Source organism: Corvus hawaiiensis, chromosome 2, assembly GCF_020740725.1.
Source record: "Corvus hawaiiensis isolate bCorHaw1 chromosome 2, bCorHaw1.pri.cur, whole genome shotgun sequence".
Classification (NCBI taxonomy): domain Eukaryota; kingdom Metazoa; phylum Chordata; class Aves; order Passeriformes; family Corvidae; genus Corvus; species Corvus hawaiiensis.
In genome coordinates, this window is record NC_063214.1 from 117164028 (window position 1) to 117184507 (window position 20480).

General features: G+C 48.6%; 1 protein-coding gene across 2 annotated transcripts; it reads right to left on the reverse strand.

The window, feature by feature from the left end:
* Positions 1 to 1159: 1159 nt before the first annotated feature.
* Positions 1160 to 17459, reverse strand: DIPK2B (divergent protein kinase domain 2B). 2 transcript variants are annotated; one of them, XM_048289895.1, is made up of 6 exons: positions 17054 to 17141; positions 14872 to 15097; positions 12317 to 12550; positions 5928 to 6101; positions 4038 to 4326; positions 1160 to 2918 (listed from the first exon to the last, which is right to left on the reverse strand). In XM_048289895.1, the coding sequence occupies exons 2-6, from the start codon at positions 14884 to 14886 to the stop codon at positions 2578 to 2580; spliced, it is 1053 nt and encodes a 350-aa protein (XP_048145852.1). In that variant the 5' UTR covers positions 14887 to 15097; positions 17054 to 17141; the 3' UTR covers positions 1160 to 2577. The 2 variants fall into 2 exon arrangements, with proteins under 2 accessions (XP_048145852.1, XP_048145844.1); XM_048289887.1 differs by lacking the exon at positions 14872 to 15097 and having other exon boundaries at positions 12317 to 12581; positions 17054 to 17459.
* Positions 17460 to 20480: the final 3021 nt, after the last annotated feature.

Sequence of the window (20480 nt, forward strand, 5' to 3'; positions counted from 1 at the left end):
AAAAAAAAAAAAAAAAATGGGGCCAGGGAAATATAGGGAAATGAGATTTAGTTTAGGAAAATTATTGTTCTCTGAGCCATGGACTGATTTTATGGCTGGCTTATTAGTCACAGTCTTACATGAGCCTGGCCTTTGTAATCAGTCTGAAAAGAAACTGGTGGAGAACACAGCTCCCAATGCTTTAATAATTTGTAAATCCACAATTTTGTTATTTTTAATCATGAGTGTTTTTTTTTATTTAAATTCGTATCAAAGTCTATTAAAAGCAGTGGGGAGACTCCTCTCAGCTTTAACAACTTTGAATCAAACCCTGCAAAAATAGATGCTATGTGTCTCAAGGCTTCTGCTGCAGCCTTGCCAAATGAGTGCAAGCCGCAAAGTAAAACCACAGCTCTTCTGTTTCTGACCCCCAACCCTTCAGGATCGTGAGTTACCAGGGCCTGTGTGACACCTCTCAGACCTTTTGCCCAATGCTGGACTATTCCTGAGGGATCTGGGCTTGCTCCTGATGTTCTCTAAGGTGCTGTGCACACGCATCCCCTCTGTTTCCTCTGGGTTTCCAGCACGTGTGGGATGAGCTCTGGAGGAAAAGGGGCCCAGAGCTAACACCCAGCTATCAGGTAAACCCACACCCCAAGAGACTGGAGATGCAGACAGATTCAAGAAAAACTGATGGAAGCAGGTTGTTAGACAGCCTTGTGGATCTCAGAGAAGGACATGTTTTTCTTTCTGGAAGAGAGCCATGATGTAGAAATAGACTGAAACCAGGAAAGAGGCCTGCAGCACTAGCTGAGGCTGTATATTTAAACATCTTTGCTGTCTGGCCATCTGGGCCTGCAGCTAAATTTACCTACAAATTATTTTCAATGTTTCTACATCTTGAGAGGTAAAAGGTGCACTTGATACTTTATGCTGGGGAGAAAGGCAAAATAATGGTCCTGAGTCAGATTTCCCCCGTGTCAGATCTGTGTGTGTGGTTTTGGATGCCCAACCTGTTTCATCAGCCTTCACCCACATCTGCCTGGAGCTCCAGGCTGGATACCCTGCATGCACAGAGGCCCTCACAGCCAACACAAAATCTGGATTTGCATTCCTCCTCTGTACAACACAAGTCAGAACAACCATTGGCAATGCAAATGCGCTCACATCTCTTTCTGCCTTTACGTTGTTACCAATTTATTTTTTGAACCATGGCTGGAGTTAGACTCTTTCCATGATGAAAATTCTCATGGATGATCCAGAAAGCCTTGTTTCTCACTCAGCTCAGTCAAATTTGCTCAGTGACTCCTGCATGCCTGACCCCAGCAGAAAGCCCCAAACCCAGGTGAGGTCTGTCCAACCCCTACACATCAGGGAAGGTTTGGTGTGGGCTTCTGACACCTCACAGGGAACTCACATGAGGGGGACTGACAGACTGTGGATCAGAAAAGTTATGTTTTGCCACTTTTGCAACCATCTGCTGCAAAATGAGGCAGCTGGATCTGGCCCTGGGTTGACAACTGCTGTGAAATGAGTTCACCACCCCAAATTTTAAGTGCCTGAGTCATTCCTTTGGGGACTGGTTTACCAATTCCTCCTCTGGAAGGCAAATGGATGAGGATGGCTGTAGCTCTTTCTGGTCAGAATTTACATCTCCCCAGCTCTTGGGAGGTGCCCCAGCACCTTCACTGGAGTATTGAGTGTTTGGCAAGTCTTGTCAGGCTCAGTGTAAATTAATGTCTCATCCTCTGCCTGTGTCGCTTCTCCTCTTAAGGTAATTTTCCCACCTGAATGGTTTCATGCAAATGGTTCCTCCACTTTAGAGAGAATAATGTGAAATTACCTGCTGAACAATCCTATCCCAGAGCTGGGATTTTTTTTCCTCATCTTAAACCAAAACCCTGTATTAGTCTCTGATTGCTGTCCATTGACTTGGGAAAGACTAGAAGCAATTATATTTGGGGATCAGAGAAATTAAGTCTCAAAGGACACGGAACCTTTCAGCTTTTTAATGATGTTGATTGTGTCTTTCTGTTCTGTGTGCCATCAAGAAAATTTAAATATTTTATAGAAGTGATCTGTGATGGGTGATGGTACAGAACTGATCCAGTCATTCAGTTTATCTATGATTCTTAGCACACTAAAAATAGCCACAGGGAAAGTCTTAAGTGCTTCCATCCATCCATCCATCCATCCATCCCACATTATATATATATATCATGTCCATCAGAGAGACTTTCTTGGAAATAAAGATCCTCTGTCTAGCTGGTTGTGAGCATCCCGCCTTGCTTTTCAACAAATGGCATGGGAAACCCTTCCAAGGCCAAAACATGTGAATGAGATTTATTAATCCTGTGGCCTCTTGTCAGTCATGACAATGCTAATAATCCATAATCCATACATCATGTCTACATCCCATGTAACAAATGCATCTCTGGGAGATGAATAATAAATCCCATGTGCACTCTGCTCCCTCCTTCTATGCCGAGAACACCCCGGATTTGGGGCAGCTGTTTCCAGCTACCCTGGTTCCTGGTCGCTTCCCGCACTGGGACGGGGCTGACACTGCCCCAGTCCTTGCCAGGGCCTGCTCCTGTGTCAGTATTTGTCGCTGTATCTGCAGTCAGGGTAGCGGTAGGCAAAGCGGGAGTCGCAGGAGCGCAGGGGTTTCAGGATCTCTGCCAGCTCCGCGATGGCCTCGTTGACACCGCGGTCATCGCCGAGGCCGCGGGCGCAGCGCTGCAGGAAAGTGTCGATCTTCTCCTGCACGGGGGGCTGGAATTTCCCCGTCAGGAGCTTTGGCAAAAGCTCTTGACACACCATGACAAGGCTGTGCTTCTCCCTGATGGAGTCACAGGACACAAATGGATACTGGCAGTCCACAGTCAGGCAGCTGAATATATCTTTATACTCCTGCTGGCCATCGATCAGCTGGCTCCCTGTTGGGGACAATTAAACCAGTTAGAAACATAGTAGTGAACTCCTGGACAGTCACATGTATCTGTACCTCTGTGTTAGCACAGGGTTTGTTACTACCTAAAGGATGTGACCACCTTTCACCACAAATTACGCAGTGCTGTAGCTGTGTATGAGCCAATTTTCTCGCTCCTGAAATATGTATATTTTTCTGAATGACAGAACTCTGCAGAACTGCCTGTCAGAGGAACTGAGGAGGAGTCTGTCAAGTCAAGTTGATGCAGAAGAAAATCAGAACTGGAGTACAAATCTAAAATGTGGAGTTCCTACAAAAAACTACCACAAATAGCCAGACCTGTAATTTTTTCCATGTTAACTAAAATCATTACATTGCAACAACAGCTCATCTAGCTGGAGTCAAGTTAACAGTCATAGCTGTTGGGATAAGAAAAGGAAACTCAGTGGAAAATTTTCTGACATCTGCTTCTGAATATTTGAGACTTGCTCAGCTGAATGTGTGAGCTGAGGAGAGGCCTTTTGAAAATTTGAATATTCAAAATGAAACTGTTAAATTATTGGGAGAATAGTCTGACTAGCTCCACTTCCAGGGGTAGACCAATATAACCTGTGAAAATTGAATAGAACCCTTGATTTTATGTGAAAGTGACAAAAAGGGGAATTTTGTTATTATTGTTATAATAATAATAACCATTATTAGTCAATGTGATAAATACACGTAAAAAACATCCAATTTGATCCAATACTTAAACCAAACTATGAAATTTCTGCTTGCAAATATTGAAATTTGCATTGCAAAAGTTTTAAAAGCAAGACTTCAAATGAGAGCATTCAGCACACTGTGCACACTGAAAGCTGCTGCCAGCTACAGAGTGCTCACCAAACCACCGACTGCACAAACAAAACACCCATTGCCTTCCCGACTCAGAGCCAGGATGGCAGGACCTGCTGATGGTAAATCTCTCCGTGAACTTCTCATTACTTAATTTAATAAGTGCTGTTTGGTTCATTAAAAAAAAAAAAAAAAGCAGCAGTAGATCCAAGGGTAGAAGGGGAAATATTTGTTTGCCCTGCCTCCCGAGCCCTCCCGTGACAGATGCGCAGCCACGGAGCCCGCTGAGTACCTTCCTCCTTGTCGATGATGCCCAGCGTGCTGGCATCCCGGATGAACAGATGCCCGTTGCTGAACACGCCGAAGGTGCCAGCATCCACGTGGGTGAAGTAGAAGAAGTAGTTGAGGTCGTTGGTGCCCATGGAGCGCAGCACGGCGAGGAGCTGCAGGGCCAGGTCCGCGGCCACCTCGGGGGCCGCGCCGAAGAAGTCGCGCAGGGGCCGGGTGCTGGCGCTGACCACCAGGCGCCCGCAGGAACCCAGGTACCGTGGGAAGGGCCAGCCCTCCACGTCAGGGAAGATCTGCCAGGGAGAGTGGGAATGGGGGGATTACTCCTGCCCCTCTGCCCATGGACCCACTTCCCTCCCAGAGTGCCCTCTCTGGCTCCAAGCAGCAGGGTTGTGTTTTGGTTTCTAAGTCAGTCCACAACCCTTCCTTGTCCCGTCCAGCCCTAGCAGCTGGGAAAGGTACTTACTACCCCATCCTGGAGGAGTTATGATGCTTTTTTTTTTTTTTAATTTTGGTCCTTTTTTTGTAATGGAGGAAGAATCTGGTATTTTGAGACTTATTCTGTAAGAGAGACTAACTGGAAAGTCTAAGATAATAATAGGTTTCAGATTCATGAAAATTTTAGCCACAGAACAGCTAATTTTAGGTGTCTTTGATGGGTCCCTCATGAGCACTGAACAGATGAAGTCACAGCTTGGAGTTGAGGTGGGACTAAAGCAGTTTTTACTAATTGGTGAGAACTGCCAGGCTCTTCCAGACTCTTTTGTAAGAGACTTTGCTGTCTCAGGGGCAGAAGTGGTGGGTGTTTGCTCCAGTGGGGAGGGACACCTGGGCTGGACTCCCTGCATCCCTGCATCCCTGCAGCTCATGCCAGCAGCACAGTTAACCCAGGTGGAAACCGAACTGTGTGACTGCTGAGCTATGCCAGCACAAAGCTTTCTGTCATTTACATTATAACTTATCTGTCTGCCCAGCACCTCAGACTGTGCCAAGGCATTATGAACTCATCCAGTTTCATATTTAAGGCTGCTTCTCCCTTCTGCTGTGAAGGCATTTTGGGCAACCATGTGAAATCTAGCCGTTTCTCTTTGGCATATTTTTCTCACCTCTTTAAGCTGCATTCCCATGTCTGCAGAGTGCTAGGGGCCATGGCTTCATGTCCCAGTAACCCATAACTGGGGTGGCTGAATGATCCCCAGGAGCCTCCCAGAGCTCGAGCACCATTCCCCCTCCCTGGGACCATGCAGAGCCCTGTGAGCTGCAGCAGCGGCCTGGGGCCAGAGATGGATGGTGCTGCCACTGCCTCTTTTCTTCGTGGTATCATGAAGGGTTGCAAGAAACAGCAATGAGGACTAAAAGTGGGATGGGGAAAGGTGAGGATTCTCCCTCGGAAACATAAGGAAAGAGAGGAGATGCATGCCAAGCAGGCCAGAAAGGATCCAGGGGAAGGGTCTTCCACATCACCGCCTTCAAACCCAGAGTTTTGAAACCCAGAGCTAGTTACCAGTGGCAGGTGAATGGAAAACACAGCACTGGCATGTGGAGCATGGGAAAGCATGCTCTTTCAGAAACAGGCTATGATTTTATGTAATGCATTAGCAATGCAAACCTAACACTCTGAATACTGGGGATGTGTAAAACCCTGGCTTTCACAGTGCTCTAGTGCAATAACCCACCTGGGGTTCCCTATCTCTCCCCAGCTTCACAGACTGATGCAGGGAGCACCTCATGAGTCTGCCTGGATTCAGCCACCCAACCCCATAAAAAACCCACACTTTTTGAAGGCCAGGGAGCTGGCAAAGGCCAGGGCTGGGACTCACACATCTCATGTGAGGGTTTGCTCGCGAGGGGTCGTGGGGTGTTGTTTCAGGCTGGGGCAGGGTGGCACATGTACCTGTAGGAGGATGGGGTGTGAGTTCACTGCCAGGGTGTACAGCAGGCGCAGCTTGTCCCGGTCCGTGAGGTGATCCATGTAGATGCTGCCGGCGTCTGGCACCTCCGCGTAGCGCCGCACGATCCTGTCCAGGAGGCGCTGGGATGGGCAGCGCAGCATTGGGCTGGACAGGCCCTGTGGGAGGGGAAACATGGCAAGGATGCCCAATTCCAGCCTGAGGTGTTGCAATGTGCTTGGATCATGCTGGTGGTACAGACACCTCTGTGCTCTGCCCAGTGTGCCTCTGCCTGCTGCGGCGCAGCTCCCAAGGATATGGGCACACAGGGCATCTCACCCTTCCTAGGAAAAGGCCTGTGCCATCCAAACATGCCATTTCCCAACTCAGGTTTCAAGAGTGGCCCCCATTCCTGGGCACTGCAAACCTCATATTCCCCTGACTGCACAGCTCCACATGTCTCCATACCACGGGACTCTTCCCTCCACCCGGGTTTCCAGCCCTGGCATTCCTGGTGGAGGCCCTCCAGTTGTTAGGACAGTGAGTCACTTCCCTCGTTAAATAATCTTCGGATCACTTTGCTATTTGCTTAACCTGAGAGCAGCTTTCTTGGAAATACTATTTGCTAAGGTCAGTAAACATGCTTTAAAAATGTAAATAAACATTGTGTGCGAGTATAAGCACAGGATATGTTCTCTCTCTGATAAACTCATGAATTAACTATCAAAACCAAATAGCCTGTGCATATTTTTTGTAAATACCAGCAACAAATAGAGAACTGTTGCACTCATGGAATAAATTATTACTGTATTTCACCCTTCAGATTTGGAGGTTTGGCTTGTAAAATTGCATGAGCAATCTATGGCTGGGATAAATGGCATAGACATTTATATCTTCATAGTAAAAAATGGCCTTTTTTTGTTTCTCAGTTAGTCTTCCTTAATAGCCCAGGAGAGTGTATGTATGGAGGTTTGCCCACAGCGGCACAGAAGCACTGCCCTGCCATGCCTCTGCTGCAGAAGGGAATCAGGTTTTTTTAAGCCACTTTATTAAAAATGATCCCAGTAGCCAAATTTACTCCTTTGGGTTTTGTTTATAATTTGAGGGTTGGGAGATGTGCTTCAGAGGAAAGGGCAGTGAAGCTCACGTTGCTCCCTGCCATCCTTCATGCTGAGAGCAAAGATTTTACGCAGGATCTCCCCAGGTCATTTGGTAACTCTAAGGTAGGTCCCTCTCAGCCCCTCCTGTGCGAGCTGTTCATTTGGCATGAAACACTGAATTACCCATCCGTGACAAAGAAATAAAGCAACAGGGAAAAGAGGAGTATGACACTTTCCCAGTTGGAGGTGGAAAGGAGGGACTGGATGTCCCATGTCTCCTCTTTTGTATCCCTACTGGCCTCAGTGAGGTCCCAACCACCCCTTCCTTGGCCATCAGCAGCAAAAAACAAGTCCAAAATGCCAATAGCTGGTCAAAACTACCAGAGAAGCTCAACCACAATTGAAGAGTTGTTTCACAAAAACAAAAAAAACTTTCTTCCCAAAATGAATAAAACATTTGTCAAAAATAATTCTACTCAGTTCCTGTTGCAAGCCTTCACACACTCCTCTCCTCTGGTGTAGTCTTATCAGGAAAATATTTTCTTAATTAATTTTCTAAAACCATAGAAGGGGTGCAGGGGAAGGGATGGCTATGGATTTCTGTCTTGCAGCACTTGCAGGAATGTTGTGGCTGACTCTGTCACTTTCCCTTTGGAGGAGAAGTGATAAAAAATGAGCAGAACAGAGCCATGTTAAGTAAGAGATAAACGGTGGAGAAAGTCTCTTGCAGCTCAGTGTATATGCAAATATTTGCAGCCGAAGTTAGAAAGCCTTGCTGCCTCCAGCAGTCTGCAATGCACAAGCTGAGACCCTGAAGAGTACACAGTAGGAACATAAATCACAGGGGTAGAGAAGGCATGGATGGTGTAACTGGGACTTTTCTGAGGTCAGAGCTCATCCTCTTATCACAGACGTGGGCACGCACTGCCCGTGGTGCTCATGGCTGCTGGTTTCCTGGGAAGCTGTTTCGGGCACATCAGTGGAGGTGTGGGAGCAGAGGAGCAGGGCTGGATGCTGACACGTTTGCATCAAACATTGGTGCAGCTTCCTGCAGTTTAATGAAGCCCCGATCCACAAAAACTGGGCAATGAGGCCTTTTGATTTTGGCAGAGACAGTCAAAAGCGTAAAGCTCAGCACCTGCTTGATTGTTTCAGTGGAGAGGGGTCTCACCTTCCTGCACACTGATGGAAACATCTCTGCAGCAGAAAAGGAGCTGGAGTTGTAAAACTGTCAGACAAAAACTGTCAATGGAAGAAAAATGTGAAGAACACATACTCGAAACACTGGAGATACAGATTTATCTGAGAGTATCTTAAGTCCTTTGCAGTGACTTATCACCCCAGAGAATAAAACCTGACAGACAGCCTGATGTATTTTTTGTGATTGATATGGAAAGCTCTTTATTTACTTTGATTAAATACCCACATTTCTATATCTGATAGTGACTTGTTCCTGCAAAGCCTACCTGCACTCAGCTGTGATTTTTTTAACCCCTCCTATGCAGTACATGATGCATTTTAAACTCCATGAGTTCATGCATATGCATATGTAGCACAGACACACCCAGAATTCACTTGGATGTAAAGACAACTTGTGGAAGAAAACTTCTCGCTCTCTTTTTTCTTCAGTCAGCCCAAGGAGGGATGGCCCAGACCAGGACCATGGCTGCCTCCTGCCCCACGAGCCATATCTGGGTCCAGCTTCACCAAACTACCAGGTTTAGGGAGGGCTCCAGGAGGAAACACTTGGATGTAGATGTCAAAGCACCTACAGCTCCTGGCCATGTGAATCCAAGGGTTTCCTTCACTCCCAAAAGAAGGAAAGTAAGGATGCCCTGAGAAGCTCATCCCCACTGCCAGCAGGTTTATGGAAGTCTCTGACAATGAGGTACTGGGTCAAAGAGGAGGCAGGTCTAGGAAGAGGCTCCAGGAGCCCCATAGTGCCCATCCTTCCCTAGGATGGACAATTGGACCAGTGAGTGAGCTGCTGCCCGTGTGCAGTACGCAGAGATGTGGACTGGACTCAGAGGCCACATAACCGGGGTGCCAGTGCATCTGCTGTGGGCAGGACGAGGTGCTGGTCAGCAGTTGCTGGTCAGTAGTTTCAAACAGTCCGTCCTAGAGAGAGGGGCTGCAAATGGTGGCTTTTCACCTCAGTACTGCTTTCCTCTGTCTGCCTTCAGCATTTTCCAGGCTGTGCTTTGTAGGCATGGCTGTAAATTTGCCCTGTGGGTGATCTGTGCTGAAACCAACTTGCTTTGTTGCCCTCCAGCAGGAAAGCACCCAGAGAGGTTTGAAGTGATGAGCTCCTGGGCAAAGCAGTGGGTGGCTGCGGCTGCCATGCAGGCTGAGCCCCAGCTAAATCCTGCTCATCTCTGAGGCAGGCTGGATTTTAAGACTGAAGATTTTGCTGCATCCAATAAAGATTTTCATTGTGGCAGGTGAAATAATCACTGTGGCAGGAGGCTCAGCTGATGGCTGGGTCAGGCAGGGCAGGCAGTGTAAAGTGGAAAAACATTACTTCATGGTCTGTCATTCTGATTCAAGCACGTTATGGTTTGTCGTAATGTTCTGTCTATGAGACAAAATTACCTGGGCCCATTAGCTTTTCCCAGTGCTGCTATATAGGATAAACTGTGGGGAAGGGAGAACAAGCACTGCTGTGTGCCTGCAGCTTCGTGAAACCGAGTGGGCATCGTGTCAGGCGTTGAGAGAGGTGTGCTTGCTGTTAACACCTCTGAAAACAGGGAGAAGGGGAAACAGAGCCATAAGGGCAGTGCTTCAGGTGAGTATTTGCAGTGACACATGGTACACCCCAAAACCCCTCTCCAGTGGCTCATGCTGGGTTACCAACATGTGTCTGCCTGGCAAACACTGCAGAGGGGCCACGGTGCTGGGCTGGGTGCAGGCAGAGGTGCTGGTTTCAGTGGGAGGAGGGCAGGTGGGATGGCCAGGGAGGAAGGGGATCATCGTCTCTGTGGGGCTGGATGGACTGGGGAAGTCACTCTGTAACCTGTGGTGGCCCACACAGCGGGGCTGGGAGCGGGTCTCGCACACAGACTAACACACTCATTGTGACTGAAATGTTGTTGCCACTGGCTGCTTTTCAATTTAGACCACTGTGAGACCAGAAGCCATTTCGCAGAGCACATGCCTGATCTTAAAAAGTGATTGCTGCTGAATTTTGGTGGTGGGGAGGTAGGTCCCATGGTCTCTGGATCACTATGTTTCTCTGTTTATTCAAATATGTATGCTGTTAGAAGAGATTTAAATACAAATTTTTGTTTCTCTGATTGATTTACAGAACCAAAGGACCATGAAAACATGAGCAGAGCAATCCTGAAGCTGATGTGCAAAGGTCTGGGCCTCCCTGCAGCCTCCCATGCCCTTTCCAACTAAAAAGCTGCATGGGTTGATGAAATGTCCCAGGGACTTTGTCACTGGGCACGTCCCCCCAGGCTGGCCCTGAGCTCACCTCAGAGACGCCCTGGAGCAGGCATCAGCTCAGCTTCCCACTGCTGCTGCACAGGGAAATTCCTGGGAGAAACTGGATAGGTGCAAAGCCAGGGTGCCCCAGCCAGGCTCTCTGCGTGGTGCTGTGTGTGCACATGAGCATCCATATATGTGTGTGTGCCTGTGTGTGCAACCCAGCCAGCTCAGCTGGCATTTCAAACTCCGAGAGGATGGGGTAGGGAAAACTGTAGCACATGAAGAGCCTTTTAAGGAGAAGGATTTGGGCTCAGCTGATGACTTAACTTTGCAGCAGGTCTGAGATACCACAGAGCCTCACTTCTCCAGTTACTTTTTCACCCAGCTCAGCAAATGGAAGTTTTAAGCTCTCGATTCCTTCCTTCCCTTTCCCTCAGCACTGCTGGGGTGGCAGCACAATTTGGCACAAACACCTGGGACACTCCAGCAAGGCTGGAGGACCTGGCAGCCCAGCTCGCCCTCCTGCAGGCCCCTGCAGTGCTGCCTGGGGGGACAGTGGTGGCCAGCAGATGCCTGGGCAGCTGCTGCCTGCCAGCCTAAGGAGTTGTCCCTGCCCACAAGCTCAGGTGAGGGGAGCTCTGAGTTTCCCTATCAGGCATGTGCCACCCCGGAGGGTACTGACTTCAGGGTGACCTGCTGTGCTGGACTGTCAGGGATTTGGGTGAGTCCTTTTTGGTGCAGTCCAGGCATAACCCCAGCGGATCCCTCGCTCTCTCTTCAGGCAAGCTGCTCCACAGGGTAAGAGAAGAGGAAGAACCAAAGAAGCATAGCTTTAGCACTCACCAAAGATGAGTGGATGCAGCAAGCAGCTGCCTTTATGGAAAAATAAATGAAATCTCTTTTTCACAGTCACTTCTCTCTTGGAAGGGGGACAAGTACTGGAATAATCCTTTGCCTCTCAGGGTCTTGCTCAGTGTATATCCAACCCCAACCCTGGCTGCTGCCCCTTTCCAGTGGTTATTGCAATGTTTTGCTGTTGTTTAGGTGGAGTGAGGGAGATGCCCTGTGCCGTAGCTGCCCATCTACCTGGTGGTGGGACCCATGCACACCGTGCTCCTGTCCTGGCCTCACTGGTGACACCCCAGGCAGAAAGGGCACTGTGCTTCTTTGTGCCTGAGGTCATTTGCTATGGATGGCAGGAGAATGAATACTGGAGGCTTTGGCTCTGACTGCCCATGCCCCTCGTCCTGCCAACCACAAGCAAGAGAGACCCACACTGACTTGGTCCCTGGCCCAAAGCAAAATCACTTTCAAAGCATTGCCTGCCCTTTTGGGTAAAACTTTATGATCAAAAAAACCCCAAAACCCCACAATGCTGAGATGTGATGGAAAACTAGTAAATAAAAAAAGGCAGCAATCTCCCCACTGGAGCTGTTACCATGTTTGTGTGCACAGCCTGATGTTATCCCTGTGCCTGAAGCCACCTGGTGCTATGGTTTTCCACAGGACTTCAGCCTCAGCCTGCTCAAGGAGCCAGGAGCTGGTGCTCTCCTTGCTGAGGCCAAACCCATCCCAGCCCTGGACAGGCTCTGCCATGGCATTACCTGTGGCTGGGAGGGCTTGGCCTTCAACCGTGGCACTTTTCTTCCTATCAGGGCATCATTTTGCCTTTCCCCTTTGGCACATGGACTTGGCTGGGGGCACATATCTCCACCGACCAGGCAGGAGGAAGAGTTCCAACCACCACCCAAACTCCCCCTCCAACCAGCAAGTTGCAGCCATATCCCCTTCAGACCCTTTTCACCCCCCTAAACCACACGGGACTCGCTCTGCCCCTGCTCCCCCAGCTGTGGCAGGACTCAGACCTGGACCAGGTCGGGGGTGAGGCGCTTGGCCCGCAGCCACTTCTGGAAGCGCTGGGTGCGGCGCAGGGCACGCTCCAGGCTGCAGGTCTTCGTCTTGAGCAGGGAGGTGCAGATGCGCTTGTCCGCCCGGTCATGCTGGTACTTGGAGGTCAGCCGGGTGATGTCCACCAGCCGCCAGCTCTTGGCATCGTCGGTGTAGTTGCCCGAGTAGCTGAGCAGTGAGCTGGGGGGCAGCTTTAAATGAGAAGAAAGCCAGGTGTCAAACCTGCCAAACCAAAACGAGAGCCCCACGGAGAGCGGGTTAAAAGCCACACGGACACCCGCACAGCACCCGCCCCGCTAAGTTTCTCCAGGCTGGCCGCAGGGGCTTCCTGCCATCGCCTGGCAAAGGCTGAGCAAGCCCAGATGGGTGGCCCCAGGCACTGGGGTGAGGTGAGCAGGCTGAAACCATCAGCTAAGGAAATGTGCTTTGGTAAAAAAGTCCATCTTTGCTTCCCACTTAAACCATCCCTTGTCATGAATGGTGCCATAGGGCGAGGGGTGAAACCCTCTTTTGGGTAGAGGGAGGGAGGAAAGGGACAGGGTTTTGGTTCAGGAAGAATTTCTGGTGTTTTTCAATTTCCTTAATCCTGGAGAAAGGGTCCCAAAAAAGGAGTACTTGACACTTTAAAGGACCCTCCTGATATTAAAACCACCTGACAAATGTATTTGGGAATATCAAAATGACCTCTTGTTTTGAGGTGGTGGCTTTACTCAGTGCTGAGGTCTACATGTCTCCCCCAACATCCCTGACTGTGTTTCAGCAGCTGGGATGAGTGACCTCCCCAACAGCAGCAGAGTTTGGGGTGTGATGGGGGGGATGGGGTACGTGTGCCCTGGGCGTGCAGCGCCTCTGTAGTCATGGAGATCTTGCACTAATTTGCTCCCCCTACACAGGCACAGGAGGGGAGCATATGGGCTGGGTAATTAGGTAATTTTTTTTGTTTCAGCAGCCCCCTCAGCCCTGCCCACACGCGCATCGCACATGCCGGGGCTGAGGAGCGCGGTGCCTGTTCTGGGATGGTGTCTGTAACCTGCTCTTGGAAAACGGCCCAGCTCTGACCTTTGGTTTGGCCAACGTCCTGCCCTCGCTGCCTCTGAACCCTCCTGCCCTGAGCTCCTTGCCCAAGTGCGTAGGAAAGCACGTCCTCATTTAATCTCGCCGTAAATTAAAGCTGGTAGCTCAGAAGTGAAACGGGAGAGGCAAGAGGTTCCCTGCAGGATTAGCCTAGCTGGAGTTATATGAAAAGACATTAACAACTCCAAAAGCTGAAGCTGGTCTTTCCTTTTAAATTCTGTTTGGGAAATAGGCACAGAGAAATTTGGGGAGGATTAATTTTCTATGGTTTCGGACAAATAACTGACACAGTGACACGAGCCAATCTGCAATCAGAGGCTGATCAGACAATCCCTCCTGAAGGCAGCACCTCACTCCCCTTCCCCACCACAGACCCTGTGCAGCTGAGCTCTTGGGCAGGCACAGGTGCCCAGGAGGGGGGAAACCCTGGTGGCTCCCATGCTTTGGCTTTCAACTGTTTCCATGTGCCTCCTTCCAAAAATTTACCATGGAGGATGACAAGAAGTGGGGGAGCCTTGTGTGAACAGGTTGGTGGATTCCAGCATTTCAGTTATTTGGGCGTTTTGCCTGATACAAAATTGAAGATTCTGTACAATTAAGGCACCTGACATGATAATAAACACTTTGTTTGGGTTTGGGTTTTTTGTTTTGGTGGTTTTTTTGGGTTTTTTTTGGTCTGGTTTTGAGCTAGGATTTAAGAAAAGAGAAAAATTGCTTTGCCTCACTGTGATTGTTGTGCATCAGGACCCCTCCCAGCGCCTAATTTGCAAAGCTGGCACAGCGTGCCAGGCACGTACTGGGAAGAGATGGCTCTGGGCTGGGTTTCTCTTTCTTTCTTTTTCCTTTTTTTTTAAGTTAAGCACAAATATGCCTTGTGACTTGACTCAAGTCTATGTGTTCAGGGGAGCTCACATCACGCAGAGAGCAGGAAAGTGCCACCTCCTGCATGCAGGCAGCACATGGATGTGTGAAATCCAGGGCTGTGCTTTAATTTGAGGGTGGATGGAGTGATCTCCTCTGCAGAGCTCTTTGGGGTAGAGCCGCACTGGCCTGGGAACCCGGCATGGGCTGCAGCAAGTCTGTATTTGGCATCATTTCTGGGCAGCACAGTTCTGGCCTGGCACAGTTGCTAGATACTTTCAAGATTCATCATCGAGTTGTGCTGTAACAACTCCCTCTCACACGGAGCTTTTTAGCTAAGGGCCTGCAAATGCTCTAAGACCTGCAGTAAGATCTATGTGAATAAGTGAGTCACAGATTACAGATTTTAGATCAACCCAGAACTAAATGCTGAAGAAATCCAAACTTGGTTTTCCTTTTTTCCTGAAGGAAGCTAACTATTTTGTTTCAGCCAAAATAATTTTGCTTGCATTTGGAATTTTACATTTAAAAAAAAATTTAAGTAAGTTAAGTCTTAAAACAAACAAAAAAGAAATACCGTATAAACCCCCATGGAATTGAAGCATTTCAGCTTTTCCAGTCTTCTTTCCCATTATTTTTGGACAAAGCTCAGCACCAGCATTCGCACAAGTCTGTGAATAGTTTTGGTCGGCTCAGTTCTGTGGTGTTTTGAAAACCTAGTATTTTACAAAAACTTTCACTGCACTCTGCTCTCAGTACAGTTGGTAGACAATCTTGGTATTCTCATTTACAGATGGATGAAGCTGGGCAAAGATAAGGGAAGTATAGAACATTAGAGCACAAGATGAGTCACCAGCCGTTCTGGGAACAAAACCCACATCTTTTCACTGTGAATGCATGTCAGAGCTCCCAGAAATGATGGAGAATTAATGAAGTATGTTCTTACGTGAATTAACACAGAGAAGCCCAAGTGCCATCCACCTTTGTGAACATGTGAAAAGGTACATGAGGGTGGATCAAAGAGCGTAAGCACCACTGAAATTTCCCTAGTTTAACCTCCCACTTGCCAAAAAAAATCCCAGTTTTTCAAGAAACCAAGTGGGAGAACAAGTTTTACCCATGCAAAGGAAAGCCTGAAGCTGAGTGACTGCTCAGGAGAACATTTTTCAGTTCCCCTTCCCGAAGCGCTTGGAGCAGAACTGCACATTATCACTTATTTGTGGGAAGCCGACTGCGGGCTGGTGGGAGAGAAAAAGAAGTGTCTGGCTTGGGGAGCCCCTCTGCCTCCCCTGAGGCAGAAGCATTGTGCTCCCACATGTTTGTGGCTCTGCACTGCTGGACCCCAGTGGGACACCCGCACCCCATTGCCGCTGTCCCCTGGAGGAAAGCCAGAGCGGATCCCTCCTGCCTTGGGTCACGTAGCGCCTCTCTCCCACAGCCTGGTGCACTGCGCAGATGGAACCCCACAGCCAGAGGCAGTTCTGCTATTTTTGGCAGGGCTGAGGGAACCTGCATGGCCCCAGCCTGGCCACTGGCCAAGTGGGAGTAACCAAAAGGGAGCTGCTTTGTACCTGGCAGCAGGTCCCTAAAAACCCTGCACAGGTGAGCGGCAAAGGGGCCACAGCAGGTTGGGGCAGGGGGCAGGAGCCAGCTGCGGTGCCAGCCTGTTGCAGGGAATAAAATGTAGAGCTTAGCAAAGCCACAAGCTGCCTTTTTCCAGCAGCAGTGGGGGAAGGAAGGATGTCTGGTATTACAAGTCCATCCCAGACAAACCATTATGGTTTTACTATGCTACGTTTTATAGGATAGTTTAAGATAAAAACGGTGATTTGTCTAATACTATACTACTTACATTATAGCATTAAAAATACAATCTTACTATAATAATTTCTTCTCCCCCAGGCTTTTATATCTATAAAAGAAAGTGCATATGGCTCTATAAATCATATCAGACCCAATAAACCCTTCCTCTGCCAAGCACTGCCTTTAACTTTCTCCTCAAATACAACTGGCAACATTTTCCCTGCTGTCGTCAGATATGCTCTGCTTTTGAGCCTAAAAATGATTGGATTGCTCTGATGACCACTCAGACAGTGTGTGTCTCATCAACAACGAGGCACATGCAATTTCTGCCTTCAAGTTCTCACACAAATCTCCCAAAATGTACCAGCAATTTAGCCACGTGCTATTTTCAAGCGCGTGGGTAACCTCATATGCAGAAGTCCTCATGCCTCAGGCAGGTTTAGATCCCTTTTGATCTTAGTTAAAACCCACGTGAAATTCTGCACATTCACGTTGTTGCACCTGGTACAAAATTATATAGCATGTTTGTATGTTTGTAGTTAACATACTCTGTTGGGAGCCTACAAAGCTAAACCCCTTTTTGCCTTTAATCAGTTGCTCCTAAGAAAATATTTCCAGTAAATCTAAACAAGCTGAATTCTTCCTTCCCTCTTCCCTTCCCCCATCACTGCCTAGCATTTTTTGAGAGCCACTCTCTAGGCAGAAGTTTGTGCCTTTTACTCCTGCTTTCAAGTTATAGTTCAGGGCTGAAGTCTGATCATGTTTGCATGGCTTTAAAAGAAGAGAGACAAAGCATCAGCTTATAGGCATTAATTAAAACACTAAGCGCTGTAATGGCAACTGGATGCTAAGTTGCTCTTTGCATTGTTGTTCATGAAACTACTTGGAAATTCTAACAGGCAACTTTCAAATTACTATAGAGAACGCTTTAAAAATTACTCTGCTGAGTTTCTGACCTTATTTCCTCTTTAAAGAACTTCTTGCATATGGATGTCCCAATGCAGGCGTTGCATTTATCAAGTCCCAGGAAAGTCCGGCCAAAACTGTAGCTGGGTTTGATGTGGGGCACAGACGGAGAAGCTGTTGCTGCTGTGGAAGGGTTAGAGATCAGAGCCAAAACCAGGAGCAGCATCAATGGATCTGCAACTCTGGAGCAAAGGCAGCATATCCAGCGCTCCATCTACAGTACTGGAGAGCTCTGCTTTTAGCAAGTTGTCCCTCTCTAGGATTTCAGTCTTTTTTGATGACTTCAGCCTGCAGTGGTGAGCCCCGCAACACAGCAAGACACTCTGGGTGCAGGAGACACTGCTGCAGTCCCCATCCTGCCAGCTGGTCACTGGCTCTATCAGCTTGAGGTTTGGGTGGGAAAGATATGCCGTAGGGTGGGGAGAAGGAAATACATGGAGGATGCAGATAACTTGGGTTGCCATGGTTATCTTTCCTTTCCTTGTTGCAGCTGCTTTGGCCCCTGCTGACCCTCCCATCGGCCAACTTGGAAAACAACACGAAGAAGTGCTCATCTGCACTTGGTGCAGACAAATGAAGGATATCCTGTCGCTTGAGAAAAGGGCATATGTGGGACACTTAGTAAAAAATTATTTGGGAGGAGTAATAGCATGGCAGAAATGCACATTTTACCAGAAGCCAGACCTCTGGGTGTTGCTTTATTCCTGGAGATTTGTGATGGTGCATGGCTTGGCTTCTTGGATGCTTTCTTGGCTTGGTGTGCCCTTCTCATGAAAGCCCTGGAAAGGCTGTCAGGTGGAATCATCACTGTTCTGTTTTTTTGCAAACAGCATTGTTCAGCAGTGATTGCACCGCAGTGTTTCGTGCCACAGAAAGCAGGATAGCCTGCAGCTTTCCAAAACTCTCAGCTGATAGAGCAGCCTGCCCTCTAATCCCATTGGAAAATGGGGTTTTCAGCAAGACTTCTGTGATTTTGAATGTCTTTTCATCATGGTCCTGGCACTGGAAAGAAGCTAGAGAAAGGGATGGGTCGAACTCAGGAGAATGTCAGGTTTCAGATAGACTTCGAGATTCCTGTGATCACACCAAAAGCTGTTCTTGTTAGGACAAAGACTTGGAAGTCATGGGAACTGGTGGCTACCCATCCTGGCCTGGATGCTGGGCACAGGACTATGCCAGGATCTCTGGCACGCTGCACACCTTGAACGAGCAAGTGGTACTCTGGCTGCAGGCAGCACGTGTTGCTGTGGTGGCACTGGGTTTTGGTCCCCCCCTGTCCCCAGCTCTTGTGTTTTCATTGATGTGGGAGGTTCTCCTGGGCTGTATCTCACCCTGGGAGCAGTGAGGAGCAGACTGAGGCTTTGGAGACTTCTCATTCCCTCAGCTGGGCTACCCCCACCAAGTGGGCAAGCCACTCCCTAGTACATTTTTAATGGAAGAAAAGGTGCATTGTAGCCACCCTTAATTATCCCCTCTGGCATTTAATCACATCCTGATGGGACCAAGGGACATGAGAGCCACAGGGGTGCACGTTGGGCTCGCGATTACACCTCGCTTTCTGGAGGGGCTGCTTGAGGAGGGTGATCCTAAGGCAACTATTTAAAGCACAGATTCGTATTAGTCGTGGCACTTGGGAGATCCAGGATCTCTCCTTGGCTCCACGCCCTCGTGGGAGGTTGCTTTGCCTCCTGGGGCATCCCTATGCACAAAATGGAGATGGTGACATTTAGGGTTTGTCTAGAGGGTACAGCACAGACAGAGGAGGATAACGAGCCCCGCTGAGAGGAAAGGGGGATGTTATGAACCCTGCAGAAGTTGCAAAGCACAGGGGCTGGGCACTGCTAATACACCAGCAAGTGCATTCAACACACGACTCTGCTTTGAGCCATCCTCACATTTGGCCTAATACTCCAGAATAAAGCTCTTTGAAATAGGTTGGTGGAAAGAGGCAGAACCAGAGCTACATGTTAGCTGTGTCCCACTTCCAGCAGTTTATCCCTGCCCTTTTCTATTGCTGGTACATTGTTCCTCTCCCATCTGCAGGAATCAGCCTTGCCCACGGTTTCCTGCCAGTAGCTCTGCAACTGTGGCCACGCTCACATTGCTCCCTGCCCAGCTCTTCCCTGGATGGTACCAAAATTACACACCAGCAATCTGTCTTTATCTTCATTACCTAATATATAAACCACGTATCCTTCAGTTTCTTTACTAATTCAATTGCCTTCCTTCTGTCTTCAATCCTCTGTTGTAATTCTAAGAGCAGAGACCCAGGCTCCCATCCCTCCCGTGCCCAGCCTGTGCTGCTCCATGGAAAGGGGGGGGCTTCAGCCTCTGGGGGTGGTAACTGAGCCTTTCTGATGGCAAGCCCCAGGCTCTGGCACAAAAACCAATACAGGGGCAGCAGAGTTTCTGTGCTAATAATGATGCCTCGATGTCTGTGTTGATCTTGCACTTTCGTGTAGTTCAGGCACATGTAAAGCAATGTTTACCTCTGCCTAGGAACAGCACGTGTGAGTGTGCTTTTGTGCAGCGTATCACACCTGCATCACCTTGAAGTGTTATAAAAGCAACTTTTTATTCAAAGAATGGGAGCTCGTCCATCGTATCCACCTCAAGCTTGCTGGTATTTGCATTTACCCCCAGGGTCTGAGCTCCCTCCTTCCCTCAGACATTTCTGCTCAGGCTGGGCAGGCTGGGCAGCACGGATGATGTGTGTGGGAAACACTCATTCATGCTCACAGCACAGAAAACCCAAAGCTTAAAAATGAGTAGATATACATCTGAACTAACCCAGAGAGGCAGGTGTGAAACCACAGCTTGCTGAGTATTGTGAGAGGGGCTGTGCTTCTGAAAGCAGCCTCTCTTTTACCGAGGTCCTTCAGCAGGTAATACCAAACCTGTATTTGTTTTCCTTTCCTTCTGGTGACATGGCACGGAGGTATTGTGGTCAGGTGGCAAACAGCCAGGTCTGCAGAAGCCTTGCAGATCTTCTCCTTGTGCCAAGATGTGGGATTTTCAGGGCATGGATTACTGTGGTGTCTGCTGGAATGAAGGGCTGGCCCTAATGACCTGATGGGAACTTCACAAAACTTGTAACAACAGACTCCTATGCAACCCCATTAACCACGTGAGAACATGGCCCTAACAGTAAAGCCTAGTCAGTGTTCTAAAAGTTATAATTTCTAAAAATCTTTAAAGAGGATCTATATGAAAGTACTGCCCTATCAAAGTCAGATGAGTTGCAGAAAAGCTTTTGGGGCAGTTTCTACCAAAAGAGTGTTTATCTAGCCTCTGTTCCCTGATCCCTCCTTTCCCCACATGCCATGAGGGGTGTGGAAACACACCTGGAATCACAGCTCCTCTTCCAGCCACAGCCATGTCAGCAGTGGAGCTCCTGGGTCCCAAAATCACCCAGTA

What these genes read in the sequence shown, in the direction of transcription:
- DIPK2B (XM_048289887.1), bottom strand. Translation starts at nt 17,277, where the DNA reads ATGGAGCGCTGGATATGCTGCCTTTGCTCCAGAGTTGCAGATCCATTG. An exon ending in TTCTTTAAAGAGGAAATAAG is followed by an intron (nt 12,582 to 17,053) that starts GTCAGAAACTCA and finishes TTGGTTTGGCAG; the next exon opens with GTTTGACACCTGGCTTTCTT. An exon ending in TCACCCCCGACCTGGTCCAG is followed by an intron (nt 6,102 to 12,316) that starts GTCTGAGTCCTG and finishes CCCCTCCCACAG; the next exon opens with GGCCTGTCCAGCCCAATGCT.